The sequence below is a fragment of the Lolium perenne genome, chromosome 7, assembly GCF_019359855.2.
Source record: "Lolium perenne isolate Kyuss_39 chromosome 7, Kyuss_2.0, whole genome shotgun sequence".
NCBI classification, from domain to species: Eukaryota; Viridiplantae; Streptophyta; class Magnoliopsida; order Poales; family Poaceae; genus Lolium; species Lolium perenne.
This window is the reverse complement of record NC_067250.2, coordinates 261,018,319-261,033,896: the sequence shown is the minus strand read 5'-3', so window position 1 is coordinate 261,033,896 and position 15,578 is coordinate 261,018,319. Positions and strand designations below refer to the sequence as shown.

At 46.8% G+C, this 15,578-nt stretch overlaps 1 protein-coding gene across 1 annotated transcript; it reads left to right on the top strand.

The window, feature by feature from the left end:
- Window positions 1-10,065: 10,065 nt before the first annotated feature.
- Window positions 10,066-13,046, top strand: LOC127313044 (protein NRT1/ PTR FAMILY 8.3). Its single transcript, XM_051343575.2, has 5 exons — window positions 10,066-10,292; window positions 10,608-10,725; window positions 10,968-11,070; window positions 11,390-11,607; window positions 11,718-13,046. The coding sequence occupies exons 2-5, from the start codon at window positions 10,663-10,665 to the stop codon at window positions 12,987-12,989; spliced, it is 1,656 nt and encodes a 551-aa protein (XP_051199535.1). The 5' UTR covers window positions 10,066-10,292; window positions 10,608-10,662; the 3' UTR covers window positions 12,990-13,046.
- Window positions 13,047-15,578: the final 2,532 nt, after the last annotated feature.

Genomic DNA, 15,578 nt, shown 5'->3' with positions numbered 1-15,578 from the left:
CGGCGCGGCCAGGGGTGGGGCCGCGCCGCCCTAGGGTTTGGCCACCCCGTGGCCCCTCTTCGTTTCGTCTTCGGACTTCTGGAAGCTTCGTGGAAAAATAGGCCCCTGGGCTTTGATTTCGTCCAATTCCGAGAATATTTCCTTACTAGGATTTCTGAAACCAAAAACAATGAGAAAACAAAGAATCGGCACTTCGGCATCTTGTTAATAGGTTAGTTCCAGAAAATGCACGAATATGACATAAAGTGTGCATAAAACATGTAGATAACATCAATAATGTGGCATGGAACATAAGAAATTATCGATACGTCGGAGACGTATCAGCCATCACCAACTATGATTTCTTATGCACCTTTATTTGTGATTACCTTATACTTGTTTCAAGTTGAATTATATGAAGGAGTTGTTTACTAGAATGTCTTGTGTGAATGAATATGATGCTTCTTGTCCGTATTTTATTTATCGACTCTTCACTCTATAAACATGTGGTCCTGTTTACCGAGTTCAGTTTCGCTTGGGGACAAGCGAAGTCTAAGCTTGGGGGGAGTTGATACGTCCAATTTGCATCACTATTTTATATCATAATTTGCTGTTATTCATTGATATATTTCATATTTGGACATAATACTTATGTTATTTCATCTATTTTGCATGTTTCATGATTATTGGAGGATCGAGCACCGGAGCCAGGATTCTGCTGGAAAAAGCGCCGTCAGAATGCAATATTTCGGAAGATCAACAGTTGATGGAAATTATACCAAAAATCCTATTTTTCCAGATGACGAAGTGAGCCAGAAGGGGGAGCTGAGGGGACCCTAGGTGGGCCCACCCCATAGACCGGCGCGGCCCAAGGCCTGGCCGCGCCGCCCTGTGAGGAGGGGGCCCACAGCCCCCTCTCGCCTCCTTTTCTTCGCGAACTCCTTCGTCCCGAAGACCTAAGCTCCAGAGGGTACCTCGCGAAGAGTTACAGCCGCCTCTGCGAGGCGGAGAACACCAGAGAGAAAAGAGCTCTCCGGCGGGCTGAGATCCGCCGGGGAAATTCCCTCCGGGAGGGGGAAATCGATGCCATCGTCACCGCCATCAAGTTGGACATCATCTCCATCACCATCATCATCATCTTCATCATCATCACCGCCGTCTCCACCGCTGCACATCGTCACCGCTGTAGCAATTTGGGTTTGATCTTGATTGTTTGATAGGGGAAACTCTCCCGGTATTGATTTCTACTTGTTATTGATGCTATTGAGTGAAACCGTTGAACCAAGGTTTATGTTCAGATTGTTATTCATCATCATATCACCTCTGATCATGTTCCATATGATGTCTCGTGAGTAGTTCGTTTAGTTCTTGAGGACATGGGTGAAGTCTAAATGTTAGTAGTGAAGTATGGTTGAGTAATATTCAATGTTATGATATTTAAGTTGTGGTGTTATTCTTCTAGTGGTGTCGTGTGAACGTCGACTACACGACACTTCACCTTTATGGGCCTAGGGGAATGCATCTTGTACTCGTTTGCCAATTGCGGGGTTGCCGGAGTGACAGAAACCTAAGCCCCAGTTGGTATATCGATGCAGGAGGGATAGCAGGATCTCAGAGTTTAAGGCTGTGGTTAGATTTATCTTAATTACTTTCTTGTAGTTGCGGATGCTTGCAAGGGATATAATCACAAGTATGTATTAGTCCTAAGAGGGGCGGTACATTAGCACAGGTTCACCCACACAACACTTATCAAAACAATGAAGATTAATTAGCCGTATGTAGCGAAAGCACTAGGCTAAAATCCCGTGTGTCCTCGAGAACGTTTGGTCATTATAAGTAAACAAACCGGCTTGTCCTTTGTGCTAAAAAGGATTGGGCCACTCGCTGCAATTGTTACTCTCGCACTTTACTTACTCGTACTTTATTTATCTGCAACATCAAAACCCCCTGAATACTTGTCTGTGAGCATTTACAGTGAATCCTTCATCGAAACTGCTTGTCAACACCTTCTGCTCCTCGTTGGGATCGACATTCTTACTTATCGAAGATACTACGATACACCCCCTATACTTTTGGGTCATCACCCAGCTCGGGGAACAAAGTAAACAATCGATCCCCCCGCTCATAGTGAAAGCCGCCGGTCCGGATGCTGAACTAATGGACCCCACAATCATAGCAGCTGCGGCTGCACAGGGAATGACTGTAACGGGTGCCAGAGAACAAGCGACCCAGATCGGTATGACTCTTCATGCAGTGTTAGGCCTTGAGGAGGCGCCAATAAGTGAGGTAGCAATTACATATGTACCGAATGGGCCTCTCGTCGAGCCTGCGCAGGAAGAGGATCTACCAGCACAAATGAAAAATCTGCTACGTTGGTACAAGGGTTACATAAAAACTAACGCCGACAAAGAATATATTTATGCGGAAGTTAGACATGAGCATCACTTCAAACATTACTATGTAACAATTCATATGAGTGAATTATTCCATCTGTTCAATCTGCGCGAGCTCGACAAATCTATCATCAGTTGCTACGTTCTGTAAGTGATTTATTTCTACCTCATCTCGTTCATTGCCTGCACTATACATACATATTGCCCTAACTATATTGTTGTGTACGCTATTCTGCAGAATGAAGATTAGGGAATGCAGAATAAGGAACATTCATGATGTTGGGTTCATTGACCCACAAATCGTTAATAGATATGTGTTAGAAAAACACCCCGCCGATGTGGAGCAAGGCCTGTGGCTTTTTCTTACAAATCAGCAACTCAAAAGTGAAATTCTATTTCCTTACCATTTTGGGTGAGTGTTTCTGTCTTGAGCACATTCTCTTTAATTTGTTTACTCCATGCATGGTATGTCTAATCGATGAGTTATGCATGACTGTGCATGTATCGTGTCCGCAGGTTCCACTGGATTCTGCTAGTAATTGAATTTCACACTTCCAGAGTTCTCATCATGGACTCTCTGAATATGGATCCAAAGCTTTGGGTCAACATGAGAAGAATGCTGCAAAAGTAATTATTTTCATTCATTTGCGCTCTATATCGATCTGCCTCTTTCGTTCATTTCCTAATATCAAGTAACTAATAACTCTCTTGTTCATTTAATTTTCTTTGCCTCGTAGGGTTTGGACACAGTTCACAGATGAAACAGTCAGTGAATTCCAAAAAGAGCTAGACTTTAGAAGGTCACTGACTGGGGATATTCAGCCACCGGGGACCAATCTATGTGGATACTATGTTTGTGAGTTCATCCGGAGACACACCTCTGAGCGGAAGCCGTCGGATAACAACGTCAAGAGGAATAACTTTCGGAAGACGCTTAGTCCAGAAGCTCGCTTCCGACCAATTCAAAAGGAACTGGCAGGATTTTTGATGAGGGAAGTCCTCCATCCTAAAGGAGAACACTATTACGAGGACGTAGAACTTCTGATGCCGTAAATTATGTATGGAAACTTGTTCGAAATTGTATATGGTCATCCGATATTGAATATACATTGTATATTCCTCTTGAATTCTTCTTGGTTCTAATTTCAAATTTGTTTGAAATTGTACATTCATATGCATGTATATAGTACCGTAGAATATGTGTACTGAAACTTTTTCAAAATTAAAATAAAACACAAAATAAAATATAAAAGAAATAAAACAATACAAATTAAAAAGAAACCAGATTTAGGGGGGGGGGGCTTTAGTCGCGGTAGGCCGGGAGAACCGCGACTAAAGGTCCTCCGCCCCGACGGACTGCTGGCGCCCACGTGGACGGGCCTTTAGTCGCAGTTCGTAAGCAACCGCGACTAAAGGATGGCTTTAGTCGCGCATATTTAATCCCGGTTGCGCAACCGGGATTAATGGTTGTTACCAACCGGGATTAAAGCCTCATTTTCTACTAGTGCTAGGACAAGCCATTTGGGATTCGAGGGGCAAACAACCAATTCTTGTTGTCTGTGTTGTGAATGGGCAACTAGAATTCACAAGGGTCAAATGCTAGTACATGTACATGTGGGATAATATGAAGAAAATCCTTCATACACTGGGGATATATAGAAAAAAGGGAAGTACATCTCTAACACCCCCTCAAACTCATGGTGGATCAACAACGATAAGTTTGAAGAGAAAGAACCCATGTTTCGTTCTAGTCTGGGCCTTCAGAAAGAAGTTTTACAGTTTACTGATATAATTTTCTGCAATTGGAAGGCAGAGAGAGAAGCTTCATATGACAGGTGTGCATGACAAGGCTAGTTTCACCAGTCACCGCTCTGTTTCCCACAACAATTCACTTTCTGGTCGGAGAACGCATCAGGATCTCGTGTGAACTAATATGAATATTGTTAACACAGGATTATGTCATCCAAATACTATACTATTGCAAAGTAAGTCAGAACTACTAGTATTATTTAGATAGTTGCTGCAGAGATGGTCTGCTTCAACTTCTAGTGCCCGGCATCTTCAACTTCAGATACGCGTAATGGGGTACCGCCATGAATTTGGCAAACGCAGGTCTGCCGAGGATGGCATGGTACTTAGATTCCCAATCAACCACTTCAAACTCGATTTTCTCCTTTCTGAAGTTGCTAGGTGTGCCGAAAACTACGTACAGTGATATTTTACCAAGGGAATAAGCGGGTCGAGTCGGTATGATGCCGTGGAATCCTGTGTCGGACTCTCTTAGCATGTCGACTGTTAGGCCCATTGCTTTCATTGTGCTGGCGAATAACAGATTCAGGCCGCTTCCTCCATCCATGAATACCTTGCTCATATTGTATCCTCTGATATGTGCTTCAAGGACTAGGGCTGCGTGACCAGGCCTTGGAACGGCCTTCGGGTGATCCGCCTTGCTAAAAGATATGCTTTGGTCTGAACAGTTGATGTATTCGGGTGTGTCGACCAGGGAAACTTCCGCGTACTTTACTTCCCGTGAAAACTTCTTGACCTCTCTCTTCGAAAAATTGGTTTTATGGATCATGCTGACCTGTTCGCGAGATTCTGGAAACACCTCGGTTGGTACGTACTTGTCTCCTCCTGCTGGTATGTATGGCTCTGGTATGTATGGTTCTGGCAGATAACTGTAGGATGCCGCTCTTCTCTCCATCGTATGAACTCTTGCTGTGGATTCAGCCCTGAGATCGTCGCAGAACTGCCGAATTTCGAGGAACTACCGACAATTTATGAGCAAATGACTGGATTTTCAAGGCCATCCTTTGGATCAATATAAGAGTGCAGATAACACGGTGCTTCAAGTTGCTCCGTAGCCGATAGGTAAGGTGTGCGAAGGCGATTCTTGTTTGATTGCGTGCTGTGGCATCCTCATTCGTACTGTCGGGGGCGAGTCGCGACTTGCTCTTCTTCTTCACGACGTGAGTCCCTTCGTCTTTTCCTTTGCTCCTCTATGGCGCCGAAGCTGCTTCGGCTGCCCTCTCCCGCACTCCTGGATAGGACTGCCAAGGCCGCTGCTGGCTAGATATCTTCCGGAACCGAAGTTCTTGGGCTTGATGCGTTTGAACTAGGGAGGTGAAGAAACCCTCTGGAATCGATGATGAAGTGTACACCACCGAAAGTAGTATCCATGTTGCTGCGTGATTCTGCGGAGATCGGATGCGACGCCTCGGTGTGTGGTACGAACTCGAAGGAACCGCAGCGAACTAAATCTTTCAGATCTCACGGCGTTGGTGACTCCAGAACGACCGCCTCAGACGTGACTGGTACTGCCGATGACCTGCCTTGTGCCGACAGGCTTCCCACAGACGGCGCCAATTGTCGAGGATACTCCTCGGCAATGCCCTTCGATTGGGGCTTAGGGTTGATGGAATCCTGTAGGCTGACACGAGACATCGGTTAACAGACAAGCGGGGAGAGCGATTTACCCAGGTTCGGGGCCCTCGATGAGGTAAAACCCTTACGTTCTGCCTGTATGATCTTGATTATGAAAATATCGGGTTACAATGGGGTGCCGAAGGTTTCGGCTGTGATCTCGTCGAGAGGCTAAGTACTAGGGCGACGTAGCTCTAGACTTATGGTGGCTAAAGTTGCTAAGATTGATTGTGTCCCTCGTCAGCCCCTCTCCTGGCCCTTATATAGGAGGCCAGGTCTCAAGAGATCTGTCCGGGTATGACTAGGTTTACAAAAGACCTAGCTCTAAACTTTCCTTGTTCGGCTCCTCTCCGTCTTGTTCTTCAAGGAATCTTCTGTAGCACCGTCCTAGTGGCCCACCTTGCCATCGAGTGTCTTCATGGGCCTCCAGTTGGGTCGTACAGGATAGGGCAATGACAGTTACCCGAAGGGTAATGCCCACGTCACATATACTATTTGTCAACTAAGTGACTAATGAGCTTCATGTTGAGTTGTAGCCATGAGTCCTAGATACATCTACGCGACCTCACACTACTATACTCTTACACGGTGGCTTCGGCCACCAACCTCCTCCTTGAGGAGTTTTTGGTTCTTCTTGTTTCTCTTTGACTTTCTTTTGTTTTTCTCTTCTTTTGCCTTCGGTTCTTTCTCTCCATGTTCTTTGTGGGAGTTTCATCCAAGATTTGTTTTTCTTGTTGACTTGTGAAAGCTTGGTTGAGTATTACCTTACCGGTCCTTGCAGCGTTGGTATGCTTCTTCTCCCTTTTTGGTGTTCTGATGCCAAAGGGGGAGAAGTTGATCTTTTAGGACGGGTTTTTGCATGGGGTCTTTCGTGGTAGCCTTTTGGTCTTCGTTCTTTATCTCTTGTTGGCTACACTAATTCTATGGAGGCATTTATTGTGAGTTTGGGTTTTCTCAAGGCAAAGGTATGACAAATCCACCCAAAGCTCTTTGCATGATCATGTGTTGTCTGCATAGTGTGCATATTCTATATGAATTTGTCATTTATACTTGTTGCATATGTGCATGGTTTGTAAAATCTAGGGGGAGTTATGCCTCTAGGATGTGTGTATATGTATTCAAATGCATATTCCAATTATGCACACGTCTAGGGGGAGCTCCGTCTAGCTTTTGCAAAATCTAAGAACCTTATCATAATATCTTATGCCATTGCAAATTCTTGTGTTGTCAGCAAACACCAAAAAGGGGGAGATTGAAAGAGCAAAGTCTATACTCCGTGTTTTGTGTGTTTGATAACAACACTTGAATGAATTTAACCGTGTGCATAGATTGTCTTGGATAGATTTGCAAGTGCACGGTGCCCTCGCTGAACACGTCATGATCGGAGGACTGAAGCGTAGCTCATAGGTTTTCTGGTTTTGTGTGTGTACCGCGAGGTGACATGGCTAGAGAGGGAAAGAGGAAATCAGCAGTTTCTGCCTGACCGGTACTACCGGTACCAGTAGCGGTAGTACCGCTACCCTACTGGTACCGCCCTGAGGTACCGCTATGGCTATTTGCACTGAATTGTTCCACAGAGTGCGTTACGGTACCTTTACGGTACCATGTGCGGTAGTACCGCTTACGAGCGGTAGTACTGCCCTGCTACCGCTTAGGTACCGTAGCACAAGTTACAACACTACCGCGTTGGTACCGCCAAGGTGTCGCGAGGAGTCCGGGACTCACAGAGATCGTTACGGTACCGCGAGCAGTACTACCGCTATGAGTCACCTGGCGAATCTGTGGAGCGCATTCGAACCCAGAGCGGTACTACCGCTTACCCAAGCGGTAGTACCGGTCGTGCGGGAACTACACATAACGGTTGGATTTGAGGGGACCTATAAAAAGCCCCCTTCTTCCTCAGCTCATTTTTATCTCTTCTCTCTCTCTCTCCTCCATTGTTGCTGAGCTTAATTCTTGAGGATCTCCACACCTACCCAATCAATCTTGCTCAAACTTTGTGGAGTGGTGAAGGAGGCCCCGATCTATAGTTCTACCAAGAGAGATTTCACCAATACCTTCTAGTCCTTAGTGGATCTTGTTGTTAGGGTTCCTATTGTGGGATCTTGGAGGAAGTGCTCCTATGGAGGCTAGCTTGGAGTTGTGCTAGCCCCATAGGGTGTTGGGAGCCTCCTCGTGTTGTGGAGCTCGTCCCAACCTTGTGAAGGAACCACCGCCTCGACCGGTGCCTTAGTGGAGAAGGGGGAGCCCCTTTGTGGAGCTCTCTCGAGGAAGAAGGTGAGGCCTTCCTTCGTGGTGTGGCCATCTAGCCTCTTGTGTAAGGCTAGCACCTCCTCAACGCAGACGTACTCCCTTTTGTGGGAGGAACTGCGGGAAACAAACCTCGCCTCGTCTCCGCGCCCTTCGGTTGTCCCGGTCCTTATCTTTACTATCATGCTTGGTTCCTTTGCTTGTTGCACTAGCCTAGGATCATACTAGGATCACCTCGAACACCAAAGCTATCACCTTTACTTCCACATTGCACTAAAAACTGAAAAAGACTTAAAAATTGCGTAGCGCCCATTCACCCCCCTCTTGTTCGCTACGATCCATTCAACGCGGAAATGCGTCGGGCTGCTGGAGGCACCCCCAGGTGCAAACGGTCGAGCGGAAAAATACGGTCTTTTTCGCGTCCGCCGCGTGACGCAAACGGACGCACGCGAACACCAATTTGCGTCGCCCCGTTGGAGATGCCCTTAGGCCTTTGTTGCTCTGCAGATGCTGGCTTCTCTTGGGCCTTCAGCTGGGCCGGACCATGTATACCAACGGTGGTACCCAATAGGTCATACAACTATGAGCAAAATGCCTCAATATCGGTGCCTCTCACCGCCTTCCGCATGTGGCCTCTGCCAGCGCCCTCTAGGCAATCTCTTTATCCGCTCGGTGGGAGTTGAACTCTGCAGCCATGAAGTGGTGGTTGCTCTCTTTCGAAGCCACCATATGGGGACAACTCAAGGCGGTTAGAGTCGATGGAGATGTCTGAGGCTTCCAGGGCTCGTTGTCGCGCGCTCTGGAAGCACTCGAGGAGGACTCGCTACTCTGCGGAGGTCGACACGCGTAGATCATCTTCGCTGTCATTGCCTGAATCCTCACCGGCCGTGGTGGGGCTCAGAAGGTACCTCTCCTACGCGGCCTCGCTAGTATGGGCCCAAGTGGTGGTGGAGTGCGGTCAGATATTACTAGGGTTCTGTGGTCTGGCCAAGGTCCCCGGTGGACACGATTTTATAGGCATTCTGGCCTACGCTGGAAAGAACACGACCGAGCGGGATAAAGCGTCAACGAGATGGGGCGTAGGCGAGAAATGTCGCCGACGGGTTGCTCAGCGGGAAAGGGCGGGCGTGGGCGCAAAAGGAAGGACGCTGGCGAGAAACGGTGGCGCCTCCATTAGCCTCCGGTTAGCACCAGGGGCCACTCCCTTGTCCGTGGGCCACTATAAACAAACAGAAACGAACAATTTAACGGTCTGAAATGTAATCCACTGTTTGAGGTGGCCTTAGGCCGAGTGCTGTCAATACAAAACTTTTCCGAACCTAGGATTCTCTAGTGGTTGACTAGGAGTTTCTAGTGTTTCACATAGATTCTCGAAAACTCATCCCTCCTCTTGAGCACTAGTGAGCCCTTTTTTCAAAAAATTGAAAATGACACGTTTTGGTCTCCAAGAAATCTGCAAAAATTGGGTACCTAGATATATACATCAAATTTGTACGCCCAAAATTTGTTTTAAAAATATCTTATATTTTGAGAAATATAAAAAGACAAATTTATGACAAGAGTACACGTATGTAACCCCTATACACTATCACAAATTTGTTTTTTTCTATAGCCCAAAATATAACGAGTTTTTTGCTGAAACTTAACATGGATATTTGGACCATGTACACGTATTTCCGAAATAAATTTTGAATTATTTAAATATAAAAGTACAAACTTTAATTTTTTAAAGAAGATAATATAAATTTAGAGAAGAGGACCTCTAACCATAAAAGGATGTCCTAAGTTTATCTAAATTTAAACGCAGACATATTAATATATACAGATACATTAAAATTTAGATAAATCTTCAATAATATTGTATGGATGGAGGGAGGTTCTTCTGATTGGCTCGCAACAAAATCTCGTACCTAACCTTGTTTGATAGTTGCGGGATGCCTCTTGGGACCCACGTACTTAACGCAGTTTGGTAGTTGCTGGAGGCTCAGATCCAAGGAATTCTCGATGGCCACGATAGCGTGGTAGGTACCGGTGCGCCTACAAAATCTGTGTTCCCTTCCCCTCCCATCGATCGATTTGCCGGCGGGACGTGCACCGGCTGCTGCTCCTGCTCTCCTCCAAACCAAGTCGCCAGTCGTCAGCCGGCAGGCGCAAATGCCCAGCGTGTGAAGAGGCCAACGCTGCAGCTTGATCCTGCCGCTTTGTCGGTCATCGCTGTTATACCTGATCGAGCACTTAAACCTACAGGTACACCAGATGCTGCTAGTTTAACGGAACCTGCTAGTTTCTTCAATGAACTAACTAAATTACTGCTAGGTTTTTGTCTTTTTCCCCGTTATATGCCTCAAAGACGATGAGGAAGAAGACAATAACAAAATAATTCCTATTACACATGCCTATGGCTTCTAATGCAGCATATGTTGATCAACTTGTTTGATGAGCTTGATAGTCGTAGAGCTAATTTCAACATGGAAGACAATAATTTTCTTTCCTATATAATGTATTTTATATTGTTCCATCGTCCAATATGGCAAGTTCCTGATCTATTGTCGCTGCACATAGAATTCTTTGCAGGAACTAGAATATTTGTGAAGACCACATAGTGAGTGAGAGCCACATGGAAGCAGCAGACGAAAAGAAGCCATTGCTGAACCATCATGGCTGGCCTCCACAGCCGCAGGTCATCATACTCCACTGCTAACCACCACACCTATTGTCTAATTAAAACATTATACTCCCTCTGTTTCATAATTCTTGTCGCAGATTTGATATATCTATGCGCAAAATATGTCTAGATACATCTAAATCCGCGACAACAATTATGAAACGGAGGGTAAAAGTTTGAATCTTCATATGTGGCACATAGGCCATAGCGTGTGGAAAAACCTAGTAACCAAATTTATTTTCTGCATTATTCTTCAGGAAGAACATCCAGGATACACTAGTGATGGAACCGTTGATTTCAACGGACAGCCTGCACTCAAGCAGAGCACTGGCAAATGGAGAGCATGCTTTTTCATTCTAGGTAACACAAGGAAAGTTACTACGAATATTTGATTCATTGTGTCCACATCTTCCACCGAAGGAGGAGTTAATAGAAGAATTCCCTGCCAATTCCACAGATTTTTGCCACATCATCACTTACAGCAGGCCCCACCTATCTAATTCCTAGTCAATTCACGTTCAATTCGCGTATTCCGCGAAAACCTTACAAAATCTGGTGGTTTTTTGTTCCGCAAACGTAAAGTGATGGTAGATGGTAAATTTCACCATTAAGGTAGTGGTTTTATGCTATTAAGTTCCGAAGAAGTAACCAGTTGAGCCTTGGACGCGGTAAATAACAGGTGCCGAATTCAGTGAATGCATGTGCTTCTCCGCGGTCGCCAGGAACTTGGTCACCTACGTCACGACGGTGCTCCACGAGAGCAACGTCGACGCCGCGAGGAATGTGTCCACCTGGATCGGCAGCTGCTTCCTCACGCCGGTCGTCGGAGCCTTCTTGGCCGACTCTTATTGGGGACGATATACGACGATAGTAGTTTTCCTCTCGGTTTACATCGTCGTAAGTGCGACGACAACCTGATGCCATCGAATGGTTTAACCTACAGTACAATGTTTCTGTATTTTTCTGCAAGTGATGTGCAATATCTCTGAAAATGTGTCTTCTGTCAGGGGATGTTCATCTTGACATCATCGGCGGCGCTTCCGTGGCTCCTGCCTGGTTTCTCCGACGAGCACGTGGGCATCCATCGTGCCGCTGTCTACCTGGGGCTCTACTTTGTCGCCCTCGGGACTGGTGGCATCAAGCCGTGCTGCGCGGCCCTAGGCGCCGACCAGTTTGATAGCGCTGACCAGACAGAGCGGGTGGCCAAGGGCGCCTTCTTCAACTGGTACTTCTTCTCGATCAACATTGGTTCGCTGCTGTCTGCGACGCTGCTCGTCTGGATACAGGACAACGTCGGATGGACCATCGGGTACGCGATTCCGACCGTGCTCATAGGTTTTGGCCTTGCGGTGTTCATCGCCGGCAGCAAGGTTTATAGGTACAAGCCAGTCGGAGCGGGAGGTAGCCCACTGACGAGGGTCACCCAGGTGGTTGTCGCGGCCGTAAGGAACTGCCGTCTCGAGCTGCCGGATGATGCCTCGGCCCTGTACGAAAATGGCAGGGCTGGCCGTCATACCAGCCAATTCAAGTTCTTTGACAAGGCTGCGATCCTGTTACCGTCGCCGGAGAAGAAGGGCCCGTGGCGGCTCTGCGCGGTGTCGCAGGTGGAGGAGCTGAAGATGCTGCTGCGGATGTGCCCCGTCTGGGCGTTGCTGCTCGTCTTCTTCGCGGTCACCGCGCAGATGTCGTCGACGCTGGTCGAGCAGGGAATGGCCATGGACAACCGCGTCGGCGGCTTCATCGTGCCCCCGGCATCCCTCTCCACATTCGAAGTCGTCAGCTTCCTCATCTGTGTTCTCCTCTACGAAGCCATCCTGGTGCCGCTGGCGCGGCGCCTCACCGGCGAGGACAGGGGATTTACGCAAGTGCAGCGCATCAGCGTCGGCCTCGCGCTGTCCGGGGCCGCCATGGCGTACGCGGCGTCTGTCGAGACGAAGCGGCTAGCGTCGCCGGCTGCGACGATGAGCATCATGTGGCAGGCGCCGTGCTACTGCCTGCTGGGAACGGCTGAGGTATTTGCTAGCGTTGGCATGCTTGAGTTCTTCTACGACCAATCTCCCGAGTCCATGAAGAGTCTGGGCGCGGCAGTGGCGCAGCTCACCATCGCCGCCGGGAACTACCTCAACTCCGCCCTGCTCGGTGTCGTCGCGTCGTGCACGAGGTGGATCCCAGACAACCTCGACCAAGGCCACCTCGACTACTTCTTCTGGTTCATGGCTGCTCTCAGTGCGCTCAACCTATTGCTGTTCATCTACTGCTCCACCAGATACAAAAGCTAAAGGTTATCAATGTTTATAGCCAGTAATAAAGATGCAGCGTACTTAATTTTGAAATCATTCGGTAATTTATTTTGTGTAAACAGGCACTTTGGCTCCCACATGGTGTTTTGGCTCATTGGTCCAAATATACCTATAATAAAAAAATGCATTCTAAATATCTACTAAAATGTTTAAAAAATCTGAAAAAAATCTAGAAATACATCCGGACATGCTATGTAGTACACGCATAAAATTCAGTGGTAAAGTGGATTTTTTTTGTGGGCTGTGTAAAAGGTAAAATAAAATTTCGTGAGAAAATATTTTGAAGCACCAAAAATTATCTTTTTTACACAAGTTACATAAAATATTATACTTTCACGAGATTTTGTGTGCGAACAAGGAATATTTTTATGTGTACACCTAGATTTTTCTTCAGATTTTTTAAACATTTAAAATATGTTTTTTGCAATGGGTGCATCTATACTAATGAGCCGAAATTTCGCCCCCTTTATAAAAGGCCACCTACAGCTCAATCGATACAATATGGTGATAAAACCCTCTTCCGAATCAAGCAAAAAAAAAAAACAATAGAGGATGTTAGCAACCACCAACTCTAAGTTGAGCACGAAATACCCAAGACCCCACACAACGACATTTCCCCCAAAGAAGCTAACGATGTAACGCGGAGTCGTTGCCGAGTCCGGTTGTTTTCACCCGGAACGTTGGCACGGAGAGCAGACCCCACAATAGCATGCTCGGGGGGATATGACACACATAAGCGTCACCGGCACTGCCGCTGTGGCATGGAGCTTTCGCTCGGAACTTCACAAGTGCCACCCAAGGGTCACTGACATCGTCACCAGCTCTAAGGCTCCACATCTAGACCAAGGACACCACCGCAAAGACAACAACAATAGGATCACTAGCTACCCGTCCCTCGCAGCCCATGTAGCCACGCCACCACACGTAGCCTCTCCGTCCGGGGCCGCTGGCCAGGCGTCCATGCCCATACACAGTAGCGGTAACGTCCAAAGCCACAACCCAAAAAAACCAAAGGGATTTCTATTTTCGTGCCCTCGGTTCCTTAGTTGTGCTCAGTTTTCCCCAGCCCCTTAGTTTTTCCTCAGTTTTCCCCAAGTCCTTGTTTGAAACCCGCAGAAGCAGCTCAGACGTCAGGATTCCCGTTAAGTTGACCGTTCCGTGATGTGCTGACGTGTGGGGCCGCGTCGTGTGGGCCCTCGTCGCGTGGAGCTGGTAGAAAGGGACCGCGTGGGACAGGACGAGATAGCGTTTGGTTGCACGTGAGCAGGAGCTCAGTTTTGTCTCTCTCGGCTCAAATTGGCATTTTCCCTTTTAAGAGCACATTTTCCCCTCTTTCTCTCTCTGTCTTTTTCACCAAATTAGTATCAAATCTAGAGAAGCTTCTCTATTTCTGCCTTTTGACCCTCGTTTTTTGCCCAATATGGCAGCAAATCTAGAAGCTAGTATATGATAAATTCACAGCAGCATAATCAGAAAACGTATAATACATAAACTGCATACAGCAGCCAAAAGCAGCCAATAACATTGTTAATGTTCACGACAAACTAAGATGAAAAAAAATACAAGACGCACGCAATGTATGGCCAGCTAGAAGATTCCTCATTGCTCATATATTTCTTCGTCGTCCCATCCGTGCATTATCCCAAGGAAATATTCATTGAACTCCTTCCGTCTGCAGTATGCGGCCAATACATCCTCCAGACGGTATGGCCTGTGTTCATTTCTCAGACCGTAGTTTCCCATTCTATTCACATATCGTGGCCACTCATCCCAGGCCTTTGTATCATGAATGTACTCTCTGATATAACCCAAATCGGCGTAGTAGATGCAGCCAGGTAGAAGTGTCGGGTGCACTGTGGTGTCGATGGAGATACACCGGATATAATGCACGAAGAAGGCATGACTGCCAATGTTACTGACCGGATGGAGAGAGCGGCTCTGAGTGTCCACACGGTACACCAATGGTTGGTCCTCCAAAAGCATGTTGTCCAACAACACAAGCAGCAGATCACCATCCGACTTCACAAGATAGAACTTGTCATTTCCAAGTTGTGGAAATGAAATTAGTGTCTCCATCTTGACAAGGTGCTCGCGCTGCTGCAATCGTACATTGGTGCACACTATTCTTCCGGACTCAAAATTATCCACAGCTATTGCATACAGTTCACCATTGAACAGGGTAATGCAACGCAAACTATGGTTCTCCATCGAAAAACTACCATCTCCCCAATCTTCATATATATCCTTAGTTGGAGTGCTCTCATCAATCCAACTAATTTCGTTCGGGTAATGTGAGCAAACTAAGACCATAGTCGGGGATTTGATCACAACGACTGAATTCACAAAAACAGATGGCATCTGCGCTTCAAACATAGTGTTCGATGCCTTTGTGAGTGGGTTCAGAAGCCGTATCTTGTGCGGCGGGTTCTTCTGGGCAAGCACGATGACACCACGGCAAAAGCCGACGAAGTAGTATCTAAAATATATTGATGAAGATAACATTCAACACTAAGATTGAAAATAAGAATATATTAACCCTATAGATATGGAGGAATTTGGAGGAATTTG